Here is a 14,733-nt window from a genome sequence, read left to right as displayed (position 1 = left end):
ATAACAACTTTCAAGTGAAATATTTTTTTTAAAATGAAAGTATAATAGGATTATGCCATTAAAAAAAAAGTATTAATGCATCAAATAAATAAAAAAAAAAAAAATATGCATTATTTTACAAAACATGTATTTCTTTTCCTTTTAATCATAAGTTGGTTGAAAAGCCAATTCATACTGGACTCAATTTCATACCCAGTTTTTGATGAGCAAGCAACTAAATGGCTAACAAAAAAAAAATATATATTTAAGATAAGTGTGTATACATATATTACATAAAATTTGTAATACAAAAAATACACATAATATTTATTCTACAGATCATCATTATATATGTCATTATTTTTAGTTAAATAATACCAATTCCTATCGACAATATGATCTAATTTTAATTCATCTCTAACATGTTCGAGTAGCATACATTGCTTTTTGTCATGTTTACTGGCAACGATTAAAAAATGCTCTACATTGTTATAATCATCCAGTGCTTTAAAAAAATTTTTTTTTGCTGTGAAAAATAATAGTAATAAATAATTTAACATGAGGAGTATTTAAATAATAATTTAATTTGCAATTTTATTTAGTTGTGTATTGTTTTCATTTTTTTTTTTTACCAATCTTTAATCTTCCATGATCTGACAAATCGACAAAGTAAATCAAAGCGTCTATATCTAGCCTATTAATGGACTCCTGTAAAATGCACACACAAAATGATAATATGATAAAAATTAACAAAAAAAAAAATCTTAATTTTGTGTGCAAATATATGGAGAATATATCAAATTATTATTTTTTTTTTTTTTTTTAATTTACATTATCTTCTATTACATGTCTTGAATCCCATATAATAACTGTAAATTCTTCAAAATCTATTTTTTCAACAGATAGACCTATTAAAATAAAAGTGAAAAATATAGTATATTTGTGTTATACAATTTTATTGGTTTAAAATAGGGTATATATAAAAAAATATATCTATGGTTAAGACAAAATAAACGAACCTTCTGTTGGCTTTACTTTCAAAAATTTATTGTGTAATAAATGTTTTACAAATGTTGTTTTTCCGCTTTGTGCTGGCCCACATACTCTTATTTGAAAAATAATTTTTTTTTTTAAATATTTATTACAGCAATCTCGAGCAAAACCCACTATTATATTCCCCATTTGTCACATTTGTGTGTGCATATATATAGGTGGGGAAATTTTTTATTTTTCTTTTACAATTAATTTTTTTAATTATATTTACTTATTATATATATAAATATGCACTAAATTTTTGTATATATAGACAAAAACTGTTGCATTATAAGCATACAATACTAATAAGGATATAAATTGGAAATACTAAAATTTTCACAAGTTTATTCAATTAATATGACAAATTTATGGTATACACAAATATATATACACATATTATTATACAAATAAAATTGTCTTAACTTAAGAAGCTATAACCTTACATATTATTATGTTTGTCTATAAAATAATTTTATATATGTTATGTGGTATATAAAATGAATAATATCATAGTTTTATTTTTTATTTTTATATATTTTTAATTCATAAAAGTGTGCTTAAAACAAGCCAATGAAATATACTTTTTTTTTAAAACAAAAATATTTATAAGGATATAAATAGCATATTGTAAATATTAAATATTTTCTATATAGTATAAGGATATATAGACTTAAATATATGTGTGCATATATACACATGTGCGCATATATTTGTTTGTCTATATGTTTATTTGTAAATCCATTCGATTTATCTGAGGAGGAATGGATAATTTAAATAAAAAAATTGTTTGTATTTTTCAAAGCTTTTAAGTAATAAAAAACGAAAGAATAAGAATACAGAAAAAAAATATAATATATATATATACATGCTATAAGGAAAAAATGTGAATATTATACACATATACATTATAAACATGCATGCACGCAAATGTTCACTTTCAGTGATATATAACAATTGTAAAAGTTGAAATCCATTCAAATGATATATGGTATATTTTTTAAAATAAAGAAACAAATTGCAACAGATGAATAGAAATAATTACACATAGCTTGGTCATTTAAAAATAACATACATTTTTTTTATAGATTTAGCTATTATGTACATTTTTTTTATGAAATATATTAGTGAATATAACATATTTGTTTGGAGTATTAATTATTAAACCTAGGTGAAAAATAAAATGATAATAAAAAAAACATTTATAGTGTTTTTATTAATGTATTACAGAGTTTTGCAATAAAATACTAACTTTTTTGTAGTTATTCCAACTTTATTTGAGGAAAAAAACGTATATACAATGTGTTTAGTGCATACAATATTGTACTAATATGTTATAAACGTTGTAAATGTTTTCAAATTCTGTTTGCATTTTCTCTGCTTTTTCTTCGCTTTATGTTTCGTCTACTGGTTCATACCAACACACTGACAAATAATATTATATTCCATTTTTTGTGAGTTTTAGAAAAAATATAATAGCATGAAAAATGTTTCACGATTATGTATATCTCCAAATAATTTTCTTAAAGTTGCATATTTGGCAAAAGGAAGTTGACTAAATTAGAAATATCGTTTTCACAAAAATTATATTTTTTGAAATTTGTTTGAAAAAATTTTGAAATAGTATTTTTCAAATGATCTTTTGATATATCTGAAAATTGTTTAGACTGAAAAAATGAATTTAAAAAATGTTGTCGTGCCATGGTTACTAAATTTATATTTTCATTAAAATAATTTTCTTTAACAATAGTTAGATCATTTATCTTTCTATTCTCAAAAAAAAATGAATTAAGTATTGAAAAGATTAAATTTTTAAAAAAACTTGAATATTTATCATCTTTATTCACATCGTTACATATTTGATTATAAAAATCGGAAAATTCCGATTCATTTGTTAAAGTAATAATATTATTTTTAATTAAAAATATTATAGAGAAAATAAAAATGTGAGGATATTGTTTAAAAAAAATAATATACACTTTATAAAAACTTGATAATATTTTTAAATTATTATTTATGTCATTTTTTTCTAAAAGACAATTTAATTCAATGGATTGTATTGGTATATCATTATTATGATTATCTATGTTTGTTTCTTTAATTATTTTTTTTATATACATAAAAATTATAAATGATTCGTTTAATATTTTTACATATATATAATTATTACATAATGTATATAAATATTTATCACTAAAAAAATTTTTGTAAAAATCAATGATAACATTTTTTTGTATAGAAAATGTATAATTCTTTAAAATATAAAATAACGAATAAGAAATTAAAGACGAGATTAATATTGGGAAATATATTTTTGGCTTATTATTATAATAAATATTTTTATCATCTGTTATATTTTTTATTTGCATTTCTTCGTTATTTTTATTGTCTAAATTTTCTTTTCCATTTATTTTGATTATTTTTTTAAAAATTTTATCATATTTATATATTTCATACCTTTTTGCAAGCAAAGAAAATTCATTATTTAAATAAATAAAAAAATTAAACATATTTAAAATGTCTTTCTTTAATTGTAGATCATTCAAAATATCTAAAAAATTTTCAGGAAAAATGTTAATTACATCAAGATATATAAAAATTGAAATTATTTTGTTTTCATTATCATTTATTTTATTATTACAAAACTTTTCATCAATTTCTATATTCATTTCATTTTCCATTTTAATAACACATCTACTGTATGAATTTAAATATTCCAATAATATATTCAAAGTATATTGTAATTTAATGTGAAGTTTACTATAAAAAATTTTCATAACTATTTCTATGAGTTCTTCTGAATTGATATTCCTCAATATACATTGTAAAAAAAATAAATAATTTTTTCCATTTTCATTTAAAAATGTTTGGTTTTTTAAAAATAAATATAAAAAATATTGCTTACTACTAGAATTCGGTATATTTTCAAATGTGCCCACTATATCTATATCAATATTTGTTTTGTCTAATATTAAATGAAAAAAAATATTTGTTAGCGCTAATAAAGATATATGATCTATATTTAAATTTATATAACTTCCTAATATTCCCCATATATGTTTAGATATTTTAAAAAAATAAGGATTTATTGTAGAGCTAATATAAAAAATAAATTCAATAACAATAGTACATATTTTATAATTATTTAATATATTGTTCATAAAAAATTTTAATTGAAAATTTATTAATAGTGCTAATAACTCGTAAGGAAAACAAAAATAATAATTATAATTTTTTTTTTCTTTAAATTTATCATTGTATATTTTTTCTGTTATTTCGTTAAACACATTTGTATCTTTATCAAATTCTTTTATCATAGCAGTTTTTAATTTTTTTAAAAATTCAAAATGAATTATACTATTTTTAAAATAAATAAATTTGTATTTATTCTCATATATTTCTTCCAATATATTTGCATAAATTATTCCAAAAATATTTAAAAGAATAATTTCGTATGAAATATAATTGTTTATTTGCTCGAATTTTTTGTCTTTTTTTATACACCACATTGAAGTTTTATATTTTGTTGATTGTAAAATTTGAGAATTAATTCCATGGCTATTATTATCACCATCAATTTCATGTTTGTAATTATCATTTTCTTCATAATTATTGAATTTTTTTTCTTTTATATGAAAATTGTTGTTATTTTTTGTTTTATTATATTCGTATAGGTTTTCATTAAATTTGACAAAATCTTGTATTTTTCCTGATAATTTATTTTCACATATTTTATGCATATGCTTAGTATATTTTTCTAATTTATTTATAATTTTATTAGAACAATTTGGAAAAATTAAAAATATTAATTTCTCTACAGATTTCATATATAACATAAATTCACCAAAAAAAATTCCTACATGATCATTTGTATTATTAATATAAGGAATAAAATAATATTTATATATTACTAATAATTTTGTGTATTTTACAAACATGTCTAGTAAAACATATTTTATTTTTTTTAAAATATTTTCGAAATTTGTTCGAATTTTAAATTGTTTTTTTTTATCTCCTTTTGATTGGTCCGCTTCAATTTTCTCTAATTTCGTTATAGAATATTTTTCCCAAACATAACAAAATATGAATTTAAAATATGAAAAAAAATTCTTAATTTTTTTTTCTAAAAATAAGAAAATAGTTATCATTCGATTTATATTTTTTTCTTTCATTTTTTCTTTACAACTGTTTATAAAATCACTATTTAAAAATATTTCTTTTACATCAAAAAATGGTATATCCTCTTTTTTGTTCAAATTATTTACATCATGTTCATCTTCTTCTTTTTCACATTTATAGTTAATTAGACAAATGAAAAATAAAAATATATTATTGTTTATTTCATTTGCTAATTCTATAATAACATAAAATAAATAAAATAACATATAATATGTCTCATCAAAATGGTATAAATATTTTTCAACATTTTTATAATTTATATTTAAATCTTTATTACCATAATATATTTTTTTAAAGCATACTTTATTGTGTAAAAATATGGATATTTGATCTATTATTTTATTAAAACATTTATAAAATAGCATAGTTTGTTTAGGAGAACGTTCAATTTGCCCATTATAAAATTGAACTAATTCCCTAGTTGTTTTTAATATATTTGTAAAAAAAATATCCAAAAATAATAAATTTTCATTTTTTTTATAAAATTTTTTTATTATATCTGTTATCACATTGCTAAATACGTATAATGTTTTTTTACAAATTTCTTCATTTAAATGTTGAGATATTTTTAATCCTTTCAATAATATACACATTATTTTATTTAACATTCCTAAATTAATATATTTTAGTTTTATTTCGTGACAAAACCTGTGCTTTATATCTATGCTTAGTGTCATCCCCTCTACATTATCGTTTACACAATTTCTCATTAACAAAATATTATCATCATATTCACAAATAAAAAAACAATTATTAATTTTTTCATCGTCTATTTTTATCATATCAACCTTTCCCTTACTATAAGTTTCTTTTTCCACACTAAAACAATTCTCAAAAAACTCATTGTAAGCTTTACTTTTTTCATTTTCAGTATAATAAATATTATTTATAAGTAAGCCATTACTTTCTACAAATTCATTTTCTTTCTTTTGACAATGTATGTTGCTACTATTGTCTTTTATAATATTATTATTATTATTATTATTGCTATATTTTATTTTGCATACATTGTTGTATATTTCTTTTTTTACAACTACGAGTTGGTCGATAAGACTAAGAGATTTACCATTTTCATTACAAAAAAAATGATTAATACTTTCTATTAAATTTAGACAATAATTAAGCAAAGAAAGTAAAATGATTATATAATTTTCATTGTCGTTTTTTAAAAACTCATATATGTCATGTATTTGCACATTAGAAATATATTTTAATTCATAATTTAAAATAAATTTATCAAATAATTCAAAACTGTTTAAATTATCATTATATATATCATATCTATCTATTAAGAAATTTGTTAATTCAAATAAAACATTGTATATATTTTTTATTTCAATTAAATTAAGTTCCTCATAAACTAATAATAATGTATTGTATAAATAACTGTGATCTGAAGGGAAAGACAATAATATATGAATTATGTCTATCGAATTAATTTTATCTATTATATTGTTTTTAAAATTGCTATACTCATTTGTTGTATCATATTTTCCATACAAATTGTTATTTGAAAAAATTAAATCATAATATTTGTTGTTCCTTTTTAAATTATTTAAATATAAACTTATATTTTTAATTATTTCTGTAAATGCTGTTTTATCCTTATATATTTTTTCAAATAAATCACATATGTTTTCAATTAGTATTTTATCATCTTCATTCTCTCTTTTATATAAAACATAAATATTATTTTTATCATTAGGGAATTCAAAACCCTTGCTCGAAAGGCCTTCGCTAGTATCATCCTTATCGCCAAACATTGTTTTTCTATCTATTATGCATCGTTTTTTTTTATAATTTCGATTAAAAAATTGATAAGTCAGTTAACATTGCGATTTTAATATTTTCACTTAAGCGTTTTCAAAATTAAGAACAAACAGCATGGCTATGAATACATATGATATTTTTTTAATGCAAAGATATTTCGCTAGCTACATGCTGGTAGTGAAAAACATTCCAAAGGCACAATAAAAATAAAAATTAAAATATAAATGAAAAGCAATAAAAATACAAAAAATAAACGTGCGTAATATGCTTTTTCTATACAATGCTCTTTAGTTTATTCGAGAGTGTAGAATAAGCACACACAATAATTTGTCATTACTAGATCTTATTAATTTTGATTTTTGTATAAAATGCATAATATGACAAAAAAAAAAATTATTTATTTTATTTCATATACAGAAATATAACATGCATTTTTCTGAACATTCAGAATTTTTTTTTTTAAATTTATTTAATTTTCATATGTAGCTAAAATTTTGATGACAAATTTTTTATAAAAAAAAAATTATTTTATGACAAAAATAAGCATTATATACTATTAAGAATTCTATACACAATAAAAGGGGAATAAGTATAAACTATATTTTGCATACATTCATAAAAAATACAAAGTTATTTTTAAATATTAATTGTTGCATTATTATTATAACTTTAGTATTTCTTTTATTTTTTGAAAAAATTGTTCATAATTTGTTAAAATCTTAGCCAAGGTATGTAAATACAAAAACAGGAACAAATGAAAAAGGTTAGTAAAAAAACGAGCAAATATCACAAAATTATTATTTTTTTCTCTTTAATTATTTATTTAAAATAAAAAATGACAGACAAAAAAAGGAAACATAAAACAATTTTATCAAATATTAATAGAATAACTCTTCATTATCTAAATCTATTAATTTTCCTATTTCATGCTCCATCTATGGAAATTGGTTCGCGTAAAAAATATACATATGTGTGTATAAAATAAAAACACATTAACAATATATATATAAACAAATAAATAATAAAATATTATACGGTTTAAAATAACTTAGACAAAATTAATATAATACGTTTCAAAATATTTACTAACTTCAAGTTGATCATATAGATTTATCCATGGTACTTTAATAACAATTATTGGTTCGCTCAGTGTATTAGCAGATACTATATAAAATACGGAAAATTATGTTTTTATAAAAAAAATCATACATATATTTCTGGTATATATATATACATATTAAACCGATCACTAAATGTACGAGCATAAAAAATGAAATATATTTACGTTTGGAAATTACTAACCATCAATTTCAGTATCGACATCAAATACATTTTTTTCCTTTTCCATATTTTTCTCTGTATCCGAATTTATTTTTTTGGTATCATGATTATATTTTATGGACATTTTTTCACCTATCAAAAAAATGTAATTTAATAAGTATTACCATTGTATTCATACTATTTTATTGATAATTTTTTCGTTTTCTTTTCGTTGTTAATAAAAAAATTACTTCTTTTATTATATCCATTTAACTCCTTTTTTATTTTATTTGATAACTCTTCTTGCTTTTTCAATAACGTGGCTAGTCCTTTTTCATTTTCCTCAATTTTTTTTATATCGATGGAATTGAACATATCAAACTTTGTGTCATTTTCGGGATTGTGTAAAAGTATATCCATTAGTCTATCTCTTTGATCATTTGGCAAATGGTCAGAATAATTTTTATAATATACATTTATAGGGCTGTGTGTTATTTTCCCTTTATTAAAAAAATTTTCATTAAATGAAACTAAAAGAAAAAACAAATACAAAATACAAAAGGAGGCCATATTGATGGTTTATATTTTTTTAATTCTTAGTATATCATTAATAATGAATATAAATTCAAATTTGAATACTTGTCAAAGAACAAATAAAAACAACAGTGATGAAAAATAAGTAGTAATGCCAATATGTATATATGCTATAATAAATACCTTTTTATAGACGTCTTTTTAGAGAGTTATTTGGAATGCTATATGTATAGAGTTTCATAATATATACATATTTTATATACTATATATGATTTTAAGAAACACTAAGCATGTTATTATAATTTTGTTTTTTATGCCCTTATAACTTGTGTATGTACAAAAGAATGACACATATGAAGGAAAAAGGGTTTTAATGACTCTTGTCAGACAGTTAATATTATTTTTTAATTTTTTTAATTTTTGGAAAATATTAATAATGATCGAGTGTTGCCCCTTTTTCCGCTGCTCTCATCTTCACCTTTTCCATATATCCAAATTTTTGAATTTAAAAATGGGAAATAAAATACTGTGCATTGGAAAAGAATTAAGCATAAAAATAATTATATATATAATATATGTCATATTCACAGAATTTATATTCGGACCAAACTTACACTTTTAAAGGATAATACAAAAAAAAAATGCAAAATAAATTATTTAAAATTATATATAATAATAAAAAATAAAAATATATGCATATGATATGAAATGAAGAGAATCATGATTTAGTAAATAATGAACAAAAGGAGAGGACCACACTGTATGTATATATATATTCTGTATGAATAAACTTCAATAAATGAAGATCATACACACGAAAAAAAGTTAAAGGAAATAAAAAAAAAACGCGAAACCAGCTAGCTAAAAGTACAAAAATTAAAATGAGAAAATGGCTATCTATAATAATATTAATCGTGATACAAATTTGTACTAAGCATATAAAAACAATTAGGATTCGAAGAAATAATACAATAATAATTAATCAAAGAGATGGAAATATAATAGAAAAACGATATTATCCAAAATATTTTATAAATAACCCATTAGGAATAAAAAATAAAAGAAAAAAAAAATTATATGATTTCAAACTATATAGAGGTTGTGGAACAACCTGCTCATATGAATGGGTAGAAAATGATGACAATATAGAAATAAAAATTCGGCTATCTCCAAATGTGTGTTCTAGTGATATACAATATAGATTAACAGATGAGTATATTTATGCAAAAATAAAAGAAAAACCCCAAAGCTTAATAGAAGGTAAACTGAAAGGGTTTGTTGATGTAAATTATTCTACTTGGTTTTTAGAAAAATATCAAAATTATAGTATGTTAAATATATTTTTAAAAAAAAAATATAAAGGTATTAACGAATGGGTAGGAGTAGTAGAAAAAGAAAATATATTACACATATCATATGACAACTTATCATCTAAACAAAATAATTTGGATTCTAACTGCTATAAAAGTACAGAACCAAATGAATTATTATATAGTCAGGTTTTTGAAGGGGGAAAAATTGATGATATATATAATTTTTTAATTAATTGGGTAAATAAAAAATCCAACAATCAAAATGAATTTGGCATACCTATACTGAAATTAAAAACTACTATTAATACTAATGACTATGATATAGAAATATTAATATCGGGTTATGATATAAAATGGCTAGCTCAAGATAGCTTGCTATTAAAATTATGTTCAGGTAAAAATGAAACCGAATTATTTATACATAGAGGTAAAATAGCTACAGGTATAAGCGGAAAATTTGGAAATATGATAAGTCATCTTATTAAAGATTGTGAAGAAAAAATTATAAAAAAATTACAACATGATATAAAAGGTGTTTTTTATCTAAATCCAACTTCTAAAAAAATTAATCAATTAATGCATGAACATTCTCCTCAAAATAGCTATGACTATATAGTAGAAGAAACAGGAGAAAAAAAACATATTTCCACAAATGAAGAAACGTTGACCAAAAAATGTGATGACCATGGTCATAATAATATGAACAAGCTAGAAAAAATTGGCAATTGTGATTACACACACAATAAAGAAATACGAAAAGATAGTCCAGAGGAAGAACTTATAGTAAAAGAATTGAAATTGAATTCGAAGGTAAAACTTAGTTGTGATGATAAATCAAAAGAACCTGAATTCATGAAAGATTGGCCAGAAGAAAAAAAAATAGAATTTAGAAGAAACTCAATATTGGAACTAAAAAAAAATTTAGAATTATCTCAAGAAAATAAATTAACACTAAAGTTAGAAGATTATATTAATTATATGAAAATGTCTTTTGATTTAACAGAAGATGAATCAAAATTAATTTGGAAAAAAGGAAGTCGTAAATCGAACGAACAAAAAAATCGAGAAAAATATTATCGATTTATTGAAATAGAAAATTTAACAGATAAAATTAGTATGTATAACAATGAAAATATTGATTCATTTTCAAATTCATATATGCCAGTGAGTGAGGAAAAAGATGCCCACACATTTGATGATTCAAATTTTACAGATGATAGTAATGAAAATCGTGATAAAGAAAAAGAGCATGGAGAAAATTATACGGATTTAACACCAAATATGGATAGTATCGAAAACAAAACCGACGAAAATGTTAATAAACGCTTTTATACTTGTTTGGAAGCAGAATTTCTTGACTCTGGAAATAAATCAAAAGTAACAATATATGATACATATATAAATAGCAATGATAAGGAGAAAAAAAAAATGAGAGACAAATGGAAAAAAAACGAACTAAGATTAAATACACTAATAAATGAACTAAAATATGCAGATGAAGAAATGGTTAGTGTTATTTGTAATAATTATCGAGATGTTTTACTTAGTGATGAATATGCATGCTTAATGAAAATAAGATTAAAAGAAAATCCACCTCAAGATATTGAAAATAAAAGAATTTTACAAATTGTTAACAGTTTTGTTATGAGTTTATATGATGATATTAAAATAGTTATGGAACACGAAGAAAAAGAACATTTAAAAAAAATTCATCTTATTTGTGAAAAAGCTATACATGATGAAAATGGCTTAAATGATTTTATTGAATCTATGAAACCTTTATTAGATTATTCTTTTCTTGGTTATATTAAACATGCTATACAAATTGAAAAAAAAAATATAAAAGCGCAAAATTTAGATTTTAGAGAACATCCTTCTGACTGGTTAATAATTTTAATGATTATACAAAAAGGCATATATTCAATTTTAGAAAAAGATATATGGCAAGATGTTATTAATATTAGTGTAATAATTGGTCATGAACAACCAAGTGTGAGAAAAACAATTTTAACAACTATGGTGGCTTCTATGCCAAAAGCCGATTGGATATTTTTTAAAGATATTATTAAAACGTTATTTAAAAGTGTTCAGGAAAAAAAATTAACAGCTAACCATTTTCCAAATTTCCCACATATTATAGAAGCTATTTTTCAATTAAATTATGACATTGAACAAATTTTACCTGACTGGTTCATAAAAGAAATGCTCGATGAATATGACAAATCAGTTGTAGAATTAATGATATCAAAAAAACCTCTCTTCTGGAAAATGAAGGAAACGAAATGGGACAAAAATTTTATCCAGAATTTTAAAAAAATGCAAATACAAAAATACAAAGAATATGAAAGCCATCGAATTTAAAACATTATTTTTATATACACATATAACAATTTCACTACCAATGGAATATTTTATTATTGGAAAATTAAGTTAGCTAAAAAAAATTTTAAGTAAAAAAAAAATAATAATCGAATTTTCCTCTTCAATAGTTCACACTATTAACACCTACAAACATGTATATATGCTTATATATTTATTTATTGTTTATTTTAGATTACCATGCATATAAATTAAAAAAAAAAATATATATATAATATAACGTCAAGAATATAGTAAATAGTCCTTATAATGCATACTATTATATATGTAATTGCTAATTTTTTGTGACCAAATTGGGATATAGCTTAAAAGTTTGTTTATAAAATTGGGTTAAATTTTGACTTATTATTATTTTTTTTTTCATTTTAATTTTATTTAAATTTTAATTATTTTTTTATGTTTTAATTTTTTAACTTAATATATGCAATGTATGCTGCTAACATAATATTTAAAATCACTTACATTTTTTTTAAGTAAAATTAAAACAATGAATATTATTAGAAAGAATTAAGTATATATATTGTTTGTGTTAAACTATTTATATACTTTTAAAACATATATATTAAATCATAGTTCAATATTAAGGAATGAATAAAATTAAATATGCATTTCCTTTATTGTGGAAACACAACATAATAGGAAATGCAACAAAGCTAAGTCCTATATCTTCAAAAATAATTAATAGGGTTTTCATAAGTAAGAAATGCCATAAAAAAATGAATCATATATTAATAATTTATCATTTTTCCTATTTTTCAATTGCTATATATTTGTATTCATATATATCTATGCTTATTTTTTATTCAATCCAATTCATAGATAGTAATAAATCTAGTATTCTAAATTTTAGTAACAGAACAAAAATTAAAAAAGTAAAATGCTATAATTGTAATTGTGATATAAATGTCGAAACTATAGTACCTTTGTGTTGCCAGGTTTGTTCCCTTTTTGCCAACATGATTATTTAAATTAAATAAAAAAATGATATACACTTATAAATGTAAAAGACGAAAATAATTATTAATTTTTTGTTTTGTTTTTTTTCACTTGTTTAGAGTTGTAAAGCATTGATTAGTGTAGAAGTGTTTAAAATCTTTAACTTTTTCGAGCTTTTTGACATGTATAAAAATAGACAAAACATATGTGTTTAAATAAAATAGCTTTAATATGAATGCTCACACAGTTATGCATTTTTCTATAATACACTATCTTCACCATTTGTTATTCCTCTACTTATTATTTCTACTTTATTTTTAGAGAAACAAACTACGATATAGACAAAAATATTTTAAAAAAAAAATTTAATGACATTCAAAAAATATACCATCCTGATCGAAATTCTCAAAACCCTGAAGTAGGAAATCATTTTATGAACACATTTTAATATATATAATATAAAAATAGTATGAACAAAATATATGTGTTTCCAATTATTTTATTTCTATGAATTTTATGATGAAAACATTAAATATAATTTACAAATAAAGCACTTTTTTCTTGTATTTACTATTCCAGTTGGAAAAAGTAAATGACGCCTCAAGTTACATAAACCATGCTTATAAAATCCTTTTGAATGATATAGATCGAGCTATATATATCATGGACAATAAATATAATTATAAGGTATGTTACTTAGTTACCCAACAATCCGTTCATACATATATACATACATATACCCGCGTGCAATTAGGAATATTGCACAATTTTGGTACATTGTATTGTTGCTAACTTCTTAGATACATGAAGAAGAAAACTTAGATGACGAGCAATTTTTATTTGAAATTTTTGAGGTATGTCGAACATTTTAATGATGATATATGAATGTGCCGATTTTAATTATGTTAATATGGATTTGTATGTACTTTCATTTACTTTTTTAAGATAAACGAGGAAATTAATAATCCTAATGCGAACATTGTGGAATTGACAAAGTAGTAAACCATAAAATTGGATAACATATTTATTTTAATATATAATATATTTATTTCTATATTCTTAAATTTTATAAATGTCTTATTTTTAATATAATATTAGGAAATATAAAGATAAATATCAAGATCATGTAGAAAAAATAAAACTTTATTTCAAGCAAAAGGTAATAATATAAACCGTCTATTTTTGATGACTTCAGTAGCAATTCTATTGCTGAATTGGTTCTTGTTTTTTTTACATTTAATATTTTATAAATTTTTTTTTTTTTAGGATTTTAACAATGTTATAAATGCTTTAAAAAGATTAAAATTTATAAATAGAATTTTGGATAGGTTGCAAAATATATAATATCACA

The 14,733-nt window shown here is 20.9% G+C and overlaps 5 protein-coding genes across 5 annotated transcripts; 2 read left to right on the top strand and 3 right to left on the bottom strand.

Moving 5' to 3' along the window:
• Positions 1-110: 110 nt before the first annotated feature.
• On the bottom strand, positions 111-1,161 carry PBANKA_0821400 (ADP-ribosylation factor, putative; the record flags this gene model as incomplete). The annotated part of the gene is made up of 5 exons (XM_034564383.1): positions 111-222; positions 358-505; positions 612-687; positions 811-887; positions 999-1,161. The coding sequence occupies 5 exons, from the start codon at positions 1,159-1,161 to the stop codon at positions 111-113; spliced, it is 576 nt and encodes a 191-aa protein (XP_034421186.1).
• A 1,373-nt stretch (positions 1,162-2,534) lies between these two features.
• PBANKA_0821300 (conserved Plasmodium protein, unknown function) lies at positions 2,535-6,953 on the bottom strand (the record flags this gene model as incomplete). The annotated part of the gene is made up of 1 exon (XM_034564382.1): positions 2,535-6,953. One exon carries the CDS (start codon positions 6,951-6,953, stop codon positions 2,535-2,537), a length of 4,419 nt encoding a protein of 1,472 aa, XP_034421185.1.
• Positions 6,954-7,838: 885 nt separating this feature from the next.
• Positions 7,839-8,790, bottom strand: PBANKA_0821200 (conserved Plasmodium protein, unknown function; the record flags this gene model as incomplete). Its single annotated transcript, XM_034564381.1, has 4 exons — positions 7,839-7,895; positions 8,051-8,124; positions 8,263-8,373; positions 8,472-8,790. 4 exons carry the CDS (start codon positions 8,788-8,790, stop codon positions 7,839-7,841), a joined length of 561 nt encoding a protein of 186 aa, XP_034421184.1.
• An 845-nt stretch (positions 8,791-9,635) lies between these two features.
• Positions 9,636-12,428, top strand: PBANKA_0821100 (CS domain protein, putative; the record flags this gene model as incomplete). Its single annotated transcript, XM_034564380.1, has 1 exon — positions 9,636-12,428. One exon carries the CDS (start codon positions 9,636-9,638, stop codon positions 12,426-12,428), a length of 2,793 nt encoding a protein of 930 aa, XP_034421183.1.
• A 605-nt stretch (positions 12,429-13,033) lies between these two features.
• Positions 13,034-14,726, top strand: PBANKA_0821000 (chaperone, putative; the record flags this gene model as incomplete). The annotated part of the gene is made up of 9 exons (XM_034564379.1): positions 13,034-13,142; positions 13,266-13,381; positions 13,502-13,566; positions 13,704-13,800; positions 13,962-14,069; positions 14,183-14,236; positions 14,328-14,377; positions 14,481-14,541; positions 14,649-14,726. 9 exons carry the CDS (start codon positions 13,034-13,036, stop codon positions 14,724-14,726), a joined length of 738 nt encoding a protein of 245 aa, XP_034421182.1.
• Between the last annotated feature and the right edge of the window lie 7 nt (positions 14,727-14,733).

The sequence above is a fragment of the Plasmodium berghei genome, assembly GCF_900002375.2.
Source record: "Plasmodium berghei ANKA genome assembly, chromosome: 8".
Classification (NCBI taxonomy): Eukaryota; Apicomplexa; class Aconoidasida; order Haemosporida; family Plasmodiidae; genus Plasmodium; species Plasmodium berghei.
This window is presented reverse-complemented; position numbering and strand designations above follow the sequence as displayed.